The sequence below is a fragment of the Triturus cristatus genome, chromosome 3_2 (assembly GCF_964204655.1).
Source record: "Triturus cristatus chromosome 3_2, aTriCri1.1, whole genome shotgun sequence".
Taxonomy (NCBI): domain Eukaryota; kingdom Metazoa; phylum Chordata; class Amphibia; order Caudata; family Salamandridae; genus Triturus; species Triturus cristatus.
Genome location: NC_140584.1, coordinates 133,230,474 through 133,243,303, shown reverse-complemented (window position 1 = coordinate 133,243,303; position 12,830 = coordinate 133,230,474). Strand labels below are relative to the sequence as shown.

General features: G+C 43.7%; 1 protein-coding gene across 7 annotated transcripts in view; it reads right to left on the bottom strand.

The window, feature by feature from the left end:
* Nucleotides 1-12,830, bottom strand: part of NCAM1 (neural cell adhesion molecule 1) — a 723,973-nt gene that overhangs the window by 287,676 nt on the left and 423,467 nt on the right. For all 7 annotated transcript variants that reach the window (XM_085647346.1, XM_085647349.1, XM_085647344.1 and 4 more), the window contains exons 4-7: nt 11,639-11,782; nt 8,478-8,615; nt 7,118-7,235; nt 6,385-6,548 (exon numbers count right to left, since the gene is read on the bottom strand). In XM_085647346.1, the coding sequence (XP_085503472.1) occupies nt 6,385-6,548; nt 7,118-7,235; nt 8,478-8,615; nt 11,639-11,782 (564 nt within the window). The remainder of the gene's footprint in view (nt 1-6,384; nt 6,549-7,117; nt 7,236-8,477; nt 8,616-11,638; nt 11,783-12,830) is intronic.

Genomic DNA, 12,830 nt, shown 5'->3' with positions numbered 1-12,830 from the left:
ACAGTTCGCCAGGTTCCGGAACATAATCCTGGTCACCTGCATCCCCTGGATCCTCATCCCAGTCCGGGTCTAACTCGCATTGAGCTGCGAGAGGGTCCTCAGACCCCTCCCAGTCCTCCCCGTCCTCCACAGCCTGCTAAACAGGTGGAACATATGGACGTCAGTGGATATAGGGAAAGATGTTCCCAAACGGCATCGGAATCGGCGTCGGTAGACACCCTTCCGGCACCGGCTCCACGCCGGGGAGGAGTCCCGGGGACGGCGTCTGCACCGTCGACGTCGATGCTGGTGGAGGTCGTATAGGGTCAACCGGCATGGACGGGGATCCAGGCCTGGATCCACGGGGGTCCCTCGGCGTCGAGGCCAGCGTCGTCGACGACGTCGGGGCCGGAGCCGACGATGTCGAAGAACAAGGACCCCCAGCCGGGCCCACCGGGCCCGAAGGCGCACCGGCGGTGCCGGACGGTCCGAAGACATGGGCCATGGCTGACAGGAACTCCTGCAGCTGGGCCGGAGTCGCCGATGGACCCGGAAAGGGCGGGTAGTCCATCGGCAACTGCGTAGGCTCCGCCGGAGCCGCAGGGGCGGTGCCACCTGCACCCTTAGCCGTGTCACCCGACCGGCTAGGGGAAGGCGAAGAGCGACGACGTTTCTTCACCTTCTTGTGCTTCGCCTTACCTGACTCCGAGTGCGAAGACTTCAAATGATGGTGATGGCTCCGCGGCCAGTCCCTCGACCTCCCACCGGACCAGGACCTTGAACAGCGCAGAGCCGACTCCCTGGCCTCCAGCCACTTCGGGACCGCTCCCGCAAAGTTTTCAGAGCCATGGCCTGGCAGTGGGGGCACGACTCAGAGTCGTGGTCGCGCCCCATGCAGTAGAGACACTCACAGTGCGGGTCCGTCACCGACATCGTGCGGGACAGGCCGCGCAGGACTTTAAACCGGGCAACCCTATGCACCTGTAGAGTATATACTTGAAAACAGAGACAAAAAGTCCCAAAAAACTCAGCCAAAAAATGACTGGGGGTACCGCTCTCTCCGGATCTGCACTTGCTGGCGCGGAAAAGAAAGAACTGATGTCAGCGCGTGGGCGCGTCTAAGTAGCTCCAGCGATGTCATCTCGGCGACCACGATGCCAGCGACGTAAGCGAAGCCGTACGACGACGCCTACTGACGCGCAGGGGTACTGCTGACGAAAAACTTTCCGGATCCAGTCTGACGCCTGGGGATATTCTAAGGTAAGGACTCTATCACTAACATGTCTCTTTCAGATCAGTAAAATACCAAATCACTTTAGCATTCTCTAGATTCCAGTCCATAGAAACTGTCTTCCACGAGCACCTGTAGACAATAATATTGTTTTTAAATCTTGTATTTTCAGTGATATGACCACCAAAGGCCCTGATTTTAAAAACAGAGCTTTGGACTATACCATTTCACTCTGAAAGGCTATATTTCTCTCCATGTGTTCCCATACCTGGCATGTCATGCAGTTTGATGCTTACTTCCCCTCCATGTTAAAGAACAGTAGAAGTTTCAGCACCCAGGCTAATGTGCTGCATAGCTAAATAGATACAAGGTCCCAAAGATGAGACCGTTTGCATTGCAAATGCTTGTTTATTTTTCTGGCAACTGCCTCTATTCAACTTTCTTGATAGAAAACGTCCAGCAGAGGTATGTAAAATACCTGAATCACTTTAGCATTCTCTAGATTTTAGTCCATGGAAATTGTCTTCCACGAGTACCCATAGACAATAATATTTTTTTTAAATCTTGTATTTTCAGTGATATGACCACTGAAGGTCCTCATTTTATATTAAAAACAGAGCTTTGGACAATACCATTTCCCGCTGAAAGGATATATTTCTCTCCATGTGTTCTCATACATCGCATGACACGCAGTTTGGTGCTTACTTTCCCTCCATGTTAAAGAACAGTAGATGTTTCAGCACCGAGGCTAATGTGCTGCATAACGAAATACATATAAGGTCCCAAAGGTGAGACCAATTGCATTGCAAATGCTTGTTTTAATCAATCTGAGCAAGAAACATTTGTTTTCTTGTACTCTGCAAATTATGCAGAAAGTTGCCTGTCAAGAACTGTAAATCTACAAACATGGGCTAAAAGGAGCGGCTCTAGACTCATATAATTCCACTGGCCCTGACCATTGTCCGCTGTTTTATCAGTAATTTATTTATGGAACAGAAAAACAACCAATCATTCTAATTCCAAGCAGTGCTCATCACCAGCTGCACCGAAGAGTACAGATTAAACAATCTCTCCCTCCTACGGACAGAACACGTTTTTTTTAAACAAGGGTGTCTTTTTCCTATAATTCTACATTCTAAACTACACGGTTAAGCACTGTTATGTTCTTTTTACTTCACGTACTGCTTTAAGTAGGTAGGTAGAGCTATTTATTTCACAATTTACTGCACTGATGTGTATTAACCAGGAAGATCTCTGTGCAATGAACACATAAAAATGTGCTTACTGAAGAAGACTACTGGCGAAATGAACAGCCTACATGGTTTTCCATTACTGAAAGTTGTAGCCAAAGTTTGTGTCCTAACAAATAGCCACTAGCAAATTAACATCCCTCTGATACATTCATAGAAAAACTCACCTTATTTTTACAAATTATTTCAATGACTTGTTTTATAGCATGAGTAAGCAATGAAATGACTCAAATATTATATACTGTGGTTGAGTCCCAGATCAGAAGGCACTGCTACCCTTACTTAATTGTAACTGCAGTTCTCCAGTATTGGAATCTTTCATCGATTCACATACTTGAATCATTCCCCATCGTCAAGATGAGAATCCCCGGTACCTCAGAAAAGTAAAATCGCAAAAGGGTAGAAGGCCTTGGGACTTTCGATTTAGTAACATATCCTAGTCATTATTTAAAAAGGACTAAACCAATAAGGTCATACCACCCTGTAGAACCTTCCTGAGAGAAGCTCCAGCCCCTTAGATTTCCAAGCACTAGTGCGTATACATAGTACTGTACTAAGAGGAATAAAGTTGAGCTTCTCAGGGGAAGCGAGTGGGTCACATGTGAATCTATGAAAGATTCCAATACTGGTAAGTAACTTATTTTCTAAGTCCAGTATTGGAACTTTCATAGATGCACATGCTTAAATCAGAGTAGAGAGCAGTAATAAGCACATTTTCTATAGTTGGCTAGTATATCCATGCAACCCGAAGGAATGTTCAGATGTCCACATTCGTGAAACTCAGGAGTCAGGCTGATAATCGAAGAGACTTGGGATCTGGATGGAGAACTTGTCCCTGGCTCATCGTCAGCAGCGATGGGATCAGTTTGAGGTGAATGTGGCACTCCACTGAAAGGATGAGAAGCTCGGTAAACCAGTTATGCCGCAGCCATGCTGAGGGTATGACTATCATCTTGCAGGGCTCTGCCTTCTTCTTCCTGAGGTCAAATGGAAAGAGAGAAATTGCGTAGGCAAATATGTCAGACCATGCAATCACAAATGCATTCCCCCATGACCCTGGATGAGAATGCCAGCTTGGTAAAAACTGTCATTTTGCGTTGTGGGGGTCACAAAGAGGTCATTATTTGGTTTGCCCTACCAGAGGAAGATTTGATCCAGCGTGTGTTGGTCCAGTTCCCACTCGTGGCAAGATGTTTTCAGTCTGCTCAAGGTGTCTGCTTTGGCGCTGTGGTTCCCAGGTACATGCTCTACTGTCGGATGTATTCTGTAGTGGATGGACCATTTCCAGATTAGTTTAGCTTCCTGGGACAGCAGGTGAGATCTGGCGCTACCTTGCTTGTTTGTGTACTGCACTGTCGTTCTAATGTCTGTCTGCAGGAGCACTGAGTACTTCTGAATCCTGAGAAGGAAGGCTTGTAGAGCAAGATGTACTGTCCTTAACTTGAGTAGACTGATGTGAAGGCCCGATGGGAAGGTGGCCATTTGCAGCTGACCTGGAGATCCTGGAGGTAAGCTCCCCACCCGTCCAGGGAAGCGTTTTTTGTATTCACTAAAGGTGAGGCTTAAGTGAACAACGGTAGACGACTCTTAGATTTTCCGGTTGTGTCCACCAGGTGAGCGATTTGACCTTAGGTGGAGTAAACTGTATGATGTCATCGAAGGTTCCTGTAGCCTGTGGTCATTGGATGTCCAGTGCTTCTTGAAGTGGACGCATGTACAGACAACAGTATGGCATTAGATGAATGCAGGAAGACATCATACCGAGGAGAGATTTGTAAAGGCGATCAGAAAGTGACCTTCTTTTTTGTACTCGTCTTGCCAAAGTCATCAGCTTCTGCTTCCTCTCCATTGTGGGGTATGCTCTGTTTAGCATTGTGCTCAACATGGCTCCCAGGCCCGTTATCTATTGCTATAGTTTAAGGACTGGGTTGTCAGGATTTAGAGTGAGGCCTAGCTTGTTGAATAGGTGTATGTTGGGCATGGTGGACGCCATTGATGACTGGTTGAAAGGAGCCTTGACCAACCAGTCGTCAAGATAGGGGAAGACTTGATGTCTTTGTTGCCTGAGGAAGGCCGCTACGGGTGCAAGGCATTTCGTAAAAATGCGACGGGAAACCCTCTGTCAACGGTGGTGGTGTTGTCGACAGGAGCGTCATCGTCAATGGGAGCTTTGTCTTTGACGGCAGTGTTGATGAGGAGGAAATACTTATCGTTGACGATATAGGGGTACGGCTGGTTGACGATGAGGTCGTAGATGATGACGAAACTGCCATCGACACCGTGATAGTGTTGGTGGTAGATGTTGTGGATACTGCTGTGCAAGTCCTCGTCGACGAGATGCTGTCCTGTCAGCAGAGCAGAACAAGGCTTCTTGAATGTGTGCTTCATCTGAGGTGGGGTGTTGGGTGCTCAAAAGTAGATTTTTGAAGTCCCTTCGAAGAGGAACCTGACTCCTTTTTCCCCTTTCATCCAGAAGGAAGATCACTTTTATGACTTGGTTGGGCCGTGGTGTCTATGAGAGACCTGAGAGGGGTTTTTAGATGCCTTTTTGATGGTTCATAAGAGGTGAGCTGCAGGATCACCCCTAAGGTGCTTTGGAGGAAGACATACATGAAGTTTCACTCTCCGCATCATCAGAGACAGGATTTTCTCTTGTCTTGAGATTTTGTAGCCATAGAAAGAGTCACCCCGAACGGTCTTTCACGGTTTTAAAGGAAAACTTGCGACATACCTTGCAGTCTTTTTGTTTAACGCGCAGGATAAAGACAGAATATGCAGTTGTGATGAGGGTCATCAATGTGCAGCTTCTCCTTTTTGCAAGTGCCACATGGTGTGAAGAGACCCTTCTTAGGTGTGTCTGGCATATTAAGAGTCTGTTTGAGACACCCATACAACAGATACAGAGTCTTAAGAACATATTTGTAAATTTTGAAAAGACAAAGTCTGTAGAAAAACCTTCTGAAGCGTTCTGACACAAAACTGAGCAGAGCTCAGTGGAGACTCCTTAGCACAACGTGCAGTAGAAATCTGAGGGCCTGGATCTTCTCTCAGGAAGGTTCTACAGGGCGGTGTGACCTGACTGGTTGACTCCTAAGTGTAATCCTTTCTTAAATGATGACTAGGATATGTTACTAAACTGAAAGGCCTCAGGCCTCTATATTCTATGTCTATTGTGACATTATATTTCTAAAGTACTGGGAACCCCCATCTCAAAGACAGGGAATGATTCAAGCATATGAATCTATGACAGTTCCAATACTGGAGTAAAACTGAAAATCGTCTGCATTTAAGTGCTGAACAACCGAGTGAATCCATTGAACAAAAAACATCGAAATTGGGCATACAACCTTGCAGCCCAAACTTTATCAGCATGGTGATTTTTTATTTAAAGAGTGAAGCATAAGTTGCCTCACTTATTGTTTAATAAGTAATATTATCACAGAGAATCACACCATACCATTGTCCACAAATGTGTTAAGTTCATTATGTTGCCAATCTATGATTTTTAGGAAATACAGGATACTTATTGCTGGATGTGAAAAAGTATAATCTTACTTTTTGCAAGTTAATATAGATCCTACTAAAGTATCGTATTTTGATTTGAACTAATTGGAAATGAAAGGGGTGCTAAAGATGATAGTCCAGTGACTCAATGCTGACAGCTCTCGTGATCTGCAATTCTGAAATCGAGCAAGCAAACATCAGCCTTCCATCTTATCGAGGTCAGCAAACTGAGAACTGTTAAATTCATTAACAGTAACACCGCTTACTTACAGTATTTAGAAACAACATTAGTGCAAAATTAAGGGCTGTTTAAAAAAAGTTATCACTATTAGTTGGGTTTGCCTCACGTGGGCACATACAACTACAACTTAGCTTACGTGACATGATCACAAGAGAAGTAGGGTAGGTTGGCACAATTACCATAGACTTTGAGAAGGATGGATGCTTCCTGCTCGCCGGCCTTGTTCTCCGCTATGCAAGTATAATCCCCCTCATCATTCTTGTCAATGTTGAAAATCGTCATTTCAGAACCATCTTCTGTGAATTTGTACTTGTCGCTGTCATCTTCAATCATTTCGCCGTCCCTGAACACAGAATTGAAAAAAGCATTTGAAAGATAAAAAGAAAACAAAAACTTATATGTTCTGAAAGAGAAGCTTGAATACACAAATTAACCTCCCAACAATGCAGAGCCAAGAACAACTACTCTCCAATGACCAACTCCTAAACACCAAGCCATTGCCACTATCTGGATCAATGTCAGGACACATATTCTAGACAGAACCAAGAACCGTAATCTCCTTTATACGTCACTTGCCTTGGGACTTGGCCACCTCCACTTTTGTCTGCTAATCGCTACCTCTAGTGTGAGATAATTGTAATGATGAGTGTGTCCAACATATGCTCATGCAACTAAGTATAGTTATTCATGCACTTGGTATACTAACCAAACACCATTACTCATCACTGTTCCCGGGGTGCTCTACTTTGAAGATCTGTCTACCATACAGGCGAGCTACATTGACCAGCTGAAGCTGTGACACCTCAAACCAATGTATTTACCATTTAATTGATGGTCATCAGAATTATAGAATACTACACATATTTTGAAATATGCGGGCATCATTTATAAACAAAATACAGGAAATCTTACTTTGTCCAACTTATCTCTGGGTCGGGAAACCCATCAGCATCACAGGCCAGGAGAGCGGATTCTCCAAGGTTTGCTGTGGCATTGACAGTGGTTTGTCGAGCCCGGACAGAAGGCGCCACTAAGGAAGACAAAAATTGGAAACTGAAAAGCCTAAAGACTTTCTGGAAAATAAAGGTTGAGGGTAAGAGGTGTGGGATACAAAGAAACAGCCTGAAAGGTCATTAAGAGAAAGTAGGAAACAGCCTGGAAAAACGTTTTTTGAAGTAGGCAAGACAGTGGATGGAGCTGATGCAGAAGCAGCAGCAGCATAGTTCGAAAACTGTTCGGTGAAATTCTGCAGGGGAGAGGATGGCATGTACTGATGAGTAGTGTGATTTCAAGCAGGAGAAGGATGAAGCGAAAGATGTTGAGATAAATAGGCAGCAACCTACAGTCAACAGTGGCAGGGAAGGAAGGGAATGAGCGAGGCAGGGCCAATATGAAGAAAGGAAGTAGTATTACAGAGGAAAGGAAAGATAAACAAAAAATAAAAAAAGAGAAAGAACAAGATCACAAGATCAAAAAACAATAAAATAAAATAAATAGGGAACAAGAACAGCAAAAGGAAGTAAAGTCGAAAACACAAGTTCAAGAGTCAAGGAAAAAAGAGAGGAGAGGAAGTGGCAAAGGAGAACAATTACATTAAGAGGAGGACATGAGTGAAAATGTCAGTATATGGGACTGAGGTTAAAGTTGAAAGGAAGAACAGGGGTTGACAATTAACATCTAGGTATTAAAGCATGAGCATCCCTATAGAAAACAGGGAAGCAGAAAGTTCGGAAAGGACAGGCTTGGACATGTTTCTGAAGAGAACACGTGGAGCAAAACGAAAATGTAAAAGGAAAAGCGTGATGGCGACAACGTTTTGAAATATCATCGTGAAGAAACGAACGTTTTCAAAAAGGAAAAGGAAATCAAAATACAGTAGCAGCCAAGTTTATGTCAGCGCATGCTACCCAAGTTTGTCCCTGGCACAGAGAGAGCCGACACAGCATCTTAACATGAGAAACCCCACAGCCATGATGGTGCCTGCTGAGTTCTCCTCTGCAATCTTAAGGACTGAAACAGCAATCACATTATGCAACTTACTAAAAGTTGAATCACCAGATGCTGAAATTTGGGTCTGACGTTTTAATTTCCCATCTACTCCACACATGCATATCTATTAAATGAACAAACAAGGGCTGCATGCTGTTTTAACACTGCCTTACAAGGCAGACCATTAGGTTTAGGGTTGATGTTCTATCTAATTCATGAGTGTTAGCGGTGCTTTGTCTTCCTGGCACAGTGTGCTCCACTCCCTTGGCTCCACAATGCTTACCATTCACAACCACCTGGATATCCTTAAAGGCGATCTCCCCGCGAGCCAGGATCCTCCCCTCGCAGCGATACATCCCCTCGTCTGTTTTCTTTATTCCACGGATCTGCAAGTAGTTGTTGGCCAGGACAAGAAATCGGACTGCAAAAACAACAAAAGGAAAGGAAAATCAAGCAAACAAAAACAAGTGTATCACAAATCACAGGCATAGTCTTAAGGCGGCCGATACATTACGACTTGTTGTGGCTGCTTGCGCGCGAGTGTCGTTGCACCCACATACCAACTTTAAGAGTGCCATCTTGGATGACGTGTGAGCATGACCTCTATGCTCAGCTCTGCTGTTGGCAGATATGCTGACTCAATCATTGCCACGTATCCAATCAACCATAGGCTTTTAGTAAAGGAGCCTGGAGCTTACTGGAAGGTGGGTTTTATGAATTCTGCACTCAATCCCTACTTCCATTTGAACACTATGACATCTTCCTGCTAAAGCACTGAACTGATAACACCATGACGGACTGCCGTGTAATTGTGTGCCTCCATGCATGCAAACATTACTGTGGTACACGCAGATACACTTAGTCATGTGCTTTACAGTCCAAGAATCTTCTTTGCTGATGTTTACACATTTTTGAAAAAGCAGCAGACATTTACACTCAGGCTTGAATGAGGATTATTTCATCTGGAACTTGCTCACTGTAACAGACGAACAGGCCATACATATCTTGCTGCTTCCTCAAACTATTATATAGGATTATTAGATTTAGAAACGTTCGGAAGCTGTTGGTATAGTGCAAAACACAATTAAGATGACTCTGACAGAAAAATATTGTACATACTTCTTACAATAACATAAAAATTATTATTGAGCTGTTGTATTTCTAAAATGACGTGGTACAAGAGAGCTCACTTGAGAAGTATTCAATGATGTTGTTCAACATATTACGAGTGATGCAATGTGTGAGGTCATTAGAAGTGCATGGCGGGGGGAAAGTTTTTTAGTATTTTTCTGGTTTTTAAACATTAGTGTTTATATTATTACAAGACCTAACTATAACATCACTTTAAACTTTGTTTTTTTCAGTGAAATGCCAGATTTTTAAAAATGTAAATTAAGATATGACCACACCTAACTATAACACTACTTTAACCTTTGATTATTTCAGTGAAATTTTAAAACCTTTTTTCTTATGTAATGTAAAACCTCATGAACATACCTAAATAGAACGTCACTTTAACCTTTGTTTTTTTTAGGGAATTTCTGGCGGCTTTGATCATATTAACCCAACTCCTTCGCTGAGCATAACTTTTGACTGTGCTATGGGGTTAGACACAGCTTCCAAACCCAACTCGCACCAGGCCCTAGGTCCAACTTATGCGGGTATCCAACACCCTGCCATGCACAGCCTTTGAACATGCACAGTGGGGGTTTGGCTGCAAAGCCTGGTCTGTACCTAACCAACAGCGAGTGATCAACACCAAGCTGCGCACAGTTCTTGGGCTTGTTCTACAGCCAGGACCTGCACCCAAACTGCTGAGGGCAGTCAAGGACCAGGGGATCAGAGCACCCCTAGCTTCCCCCCACCCACCCCTGTGTATCATTTTCTTTTTTTTAAACTGAGGGCACCACAACGAGTCTTGAAATGGCAACATTTCTGTTGATGATGCAGCCAGTCAATCAGATCACTCGGTCCCGCCGGCCAAGTACCGGACCAGCAGCACCAAATGGGCCATTGGATAAAAAGCCCTCTTGGCTAGTCAAGAGTGGTTGATTATTTCAACTTCCGGTTCTGCAAGAGTACCGAGGTACCAACCGCCCACATATTACCATATTTGGACCTTAATTTCTCAAAAGCAGCTAAACAGATTTACACCAAATCACATAAAAACATGATTTCCGGGCAATGATGTAGCTTTCTGCCAAACTTTTGTAATTCTGTTCAGCTATTTTTTTCTGTATCACTTCCCAAAATTCCTATGAGAAACTGCATCTGAAAAACAGGTGTGAAGAACCCCCTGCTTTTTTCTAGGCAACCGTTTTACGGAACATCCCTACATTTTCCAGGAAGGAGCTGAGGTGGATGAACTATGTATTTTGCACATTTTTCTAACAATACATCAAACAGTGCACAAGCTACTATGCTAACGAAACACGCTCTTTCTATGGAATCTCTAACCCAACTATACCCACATAGTGGTGACCACCACTGTGTAGTACACATATTTATATATATATATTACCTAGTGGTGTTTGCGACTAGGTACTTAGGTCTGCTTTTCCATAGAAAGAGCATTTTTTGGTTTGCTAATAGCTTTTGCCACGTTTGACGAACCTTCGTAAAACTTCCCAAAAAGATGTTCATCCACCTCAACTCCTTCCTGGAAAGTTTAAGAGTGATCCGTCGAGCAGGAGCCAAGAAAAAACAGGGGGCCCTAAAAGCAAAATCCCTATGCATTTTCCATAGACTTCTTTAAGACTGGCTACAGCAAAAACAACTGAATGGAATTACACCAAATGTGGCAGGAAGCTGGATCCTGGTCCACAGATTGTGCTTCTTGTGATTTTGAATACATTTGTTCAATAGTTTTTGAGAAATTAAGGTTAAAAAATGATTGTGTATTTTGGCAGTTGGGTAAGCAACAGTCTCTGAGACACTTGCGAGAGCACCGGTTCAAAAACTGAGCAATCGGATTGGGCTAAGGAGCTTTATTTCCCTTGGGCCATCTCGCTGCTGTAAGAGTCAAGACTTCTGCGAGAGCATGAGCTTTGATTGGATGCCAGCAACATGACAAAAATGTTGCTGGCAGCCATTACAGGACTTGGGGATTTAGTCCCCTATCCTGAATTTAGAAAAAATATATTGTAGCAGGGCAGTATAGAGCAAGGTAAGGATACCCTGACATCCTAGGCCCCCTGGCGGGTGAGGGGGAACCAGAGGGACCCCCCTCCAGCCAAAAAAGAACAAAAACACCCAGCAAAAAATGTTGTGATTTCGCAAGACTCTCATGGGATCCGATGGAAAAAGAAATTGGGGTTGGGTCGCATTCAATAACTATAAGCCCTAGGGACCCCCTGTGTGTGCAGGTATGAGGGATACCCTAAAGGTTACTACGGACCATTTGAATATTACAAAATCAGCAAGATTAGAAATTATTTTCCTTACCATCTTTTTTCAGGACAACGTCTCTGCCTTTGTGCTTCCACATTATGGAGGGGGTTTGCACACTCACAACATCACAAATTACAACAGCATCTTCTTCTTCTGTAAACTCCTGGGGAGAAGGTGCGTTCCTGAACACCATTTTCTCTAAAAAAAGAAAAGATTACAACAAATGTTTACATAATATGTATTACAGAAATGAGGAGCAGCATTATTTTATTTTCTACGTTTTACTGTTTTCTAAGGATGGTTCCTGATCTTCATTGTTATTTCACTGTAAAGTACATCGACATCTAGTTGAGTAGTCACGCGACATAAAAACGTGAAACAAGTAAATAACTAAAGTAAGGATATTTTGAAGATATTGTCTGCTAAAAGACCTTTCCTACACTTTCTCAGGTCGAACATTCTGCACAAAATACAAAACTAGGAGGAACGTACTTTCTTAGTTCAATCAATATGTCCACGTGGAAATGGAACTACATGAAGTAACGCAAAAGCCTGGCGGAAGGGATGTACCGTGATGCCTCGCTCCAAAACTACCTGAGAGCTAGAAGTAGTTTCCTTCTCGGACCACGCCTCCCTCCAACACCACTCACAATAAGGCTATTAGTAAGCTGATATTATTGTGGGCACAGCCAGCGACAAGACCTCATTGGCAAGGGGCACCATCAGAGCATACCCTGTCAAGGTGCTAGAGTCTCAAAGGTCAATTCCTTCTCCACTACAAAAGCGGAGGTTTTGCACTAATGCGGATGATACTGCACTTTATTGAGATAATGACAGTCAGAAAAAGTATCGGTTGGAACTGCTGCATCCCCGGCTGGCACAACTGATATACACTAATATTCCATGGGTATTAAGCAATTTAAAGCAGTGGTACAGGAACATTTTTAGGCATGGGGGTGCTGTCATCAATATTACATCACTGAAGCCATGTGGACTGTGAAAAGTCCAAGCATCACACAAAGAACAAGTGTAGCTAATGAGCCACGGCCATTCATCAGGAGAGTGGTAAGGATGTAGTATGTAGCAGATGTTACGTTTTGGAGCACACTGTCACAAATATATTATTAAAGTATGGGGTAGGTAGTGTGCAGTCATGTACAGACAGCACATTTTCCATTGAATTAAAGACATGCAGTTTAACTGATAAAACTATATTGCGCCAAAACCACAACATGTGGAAATCAGA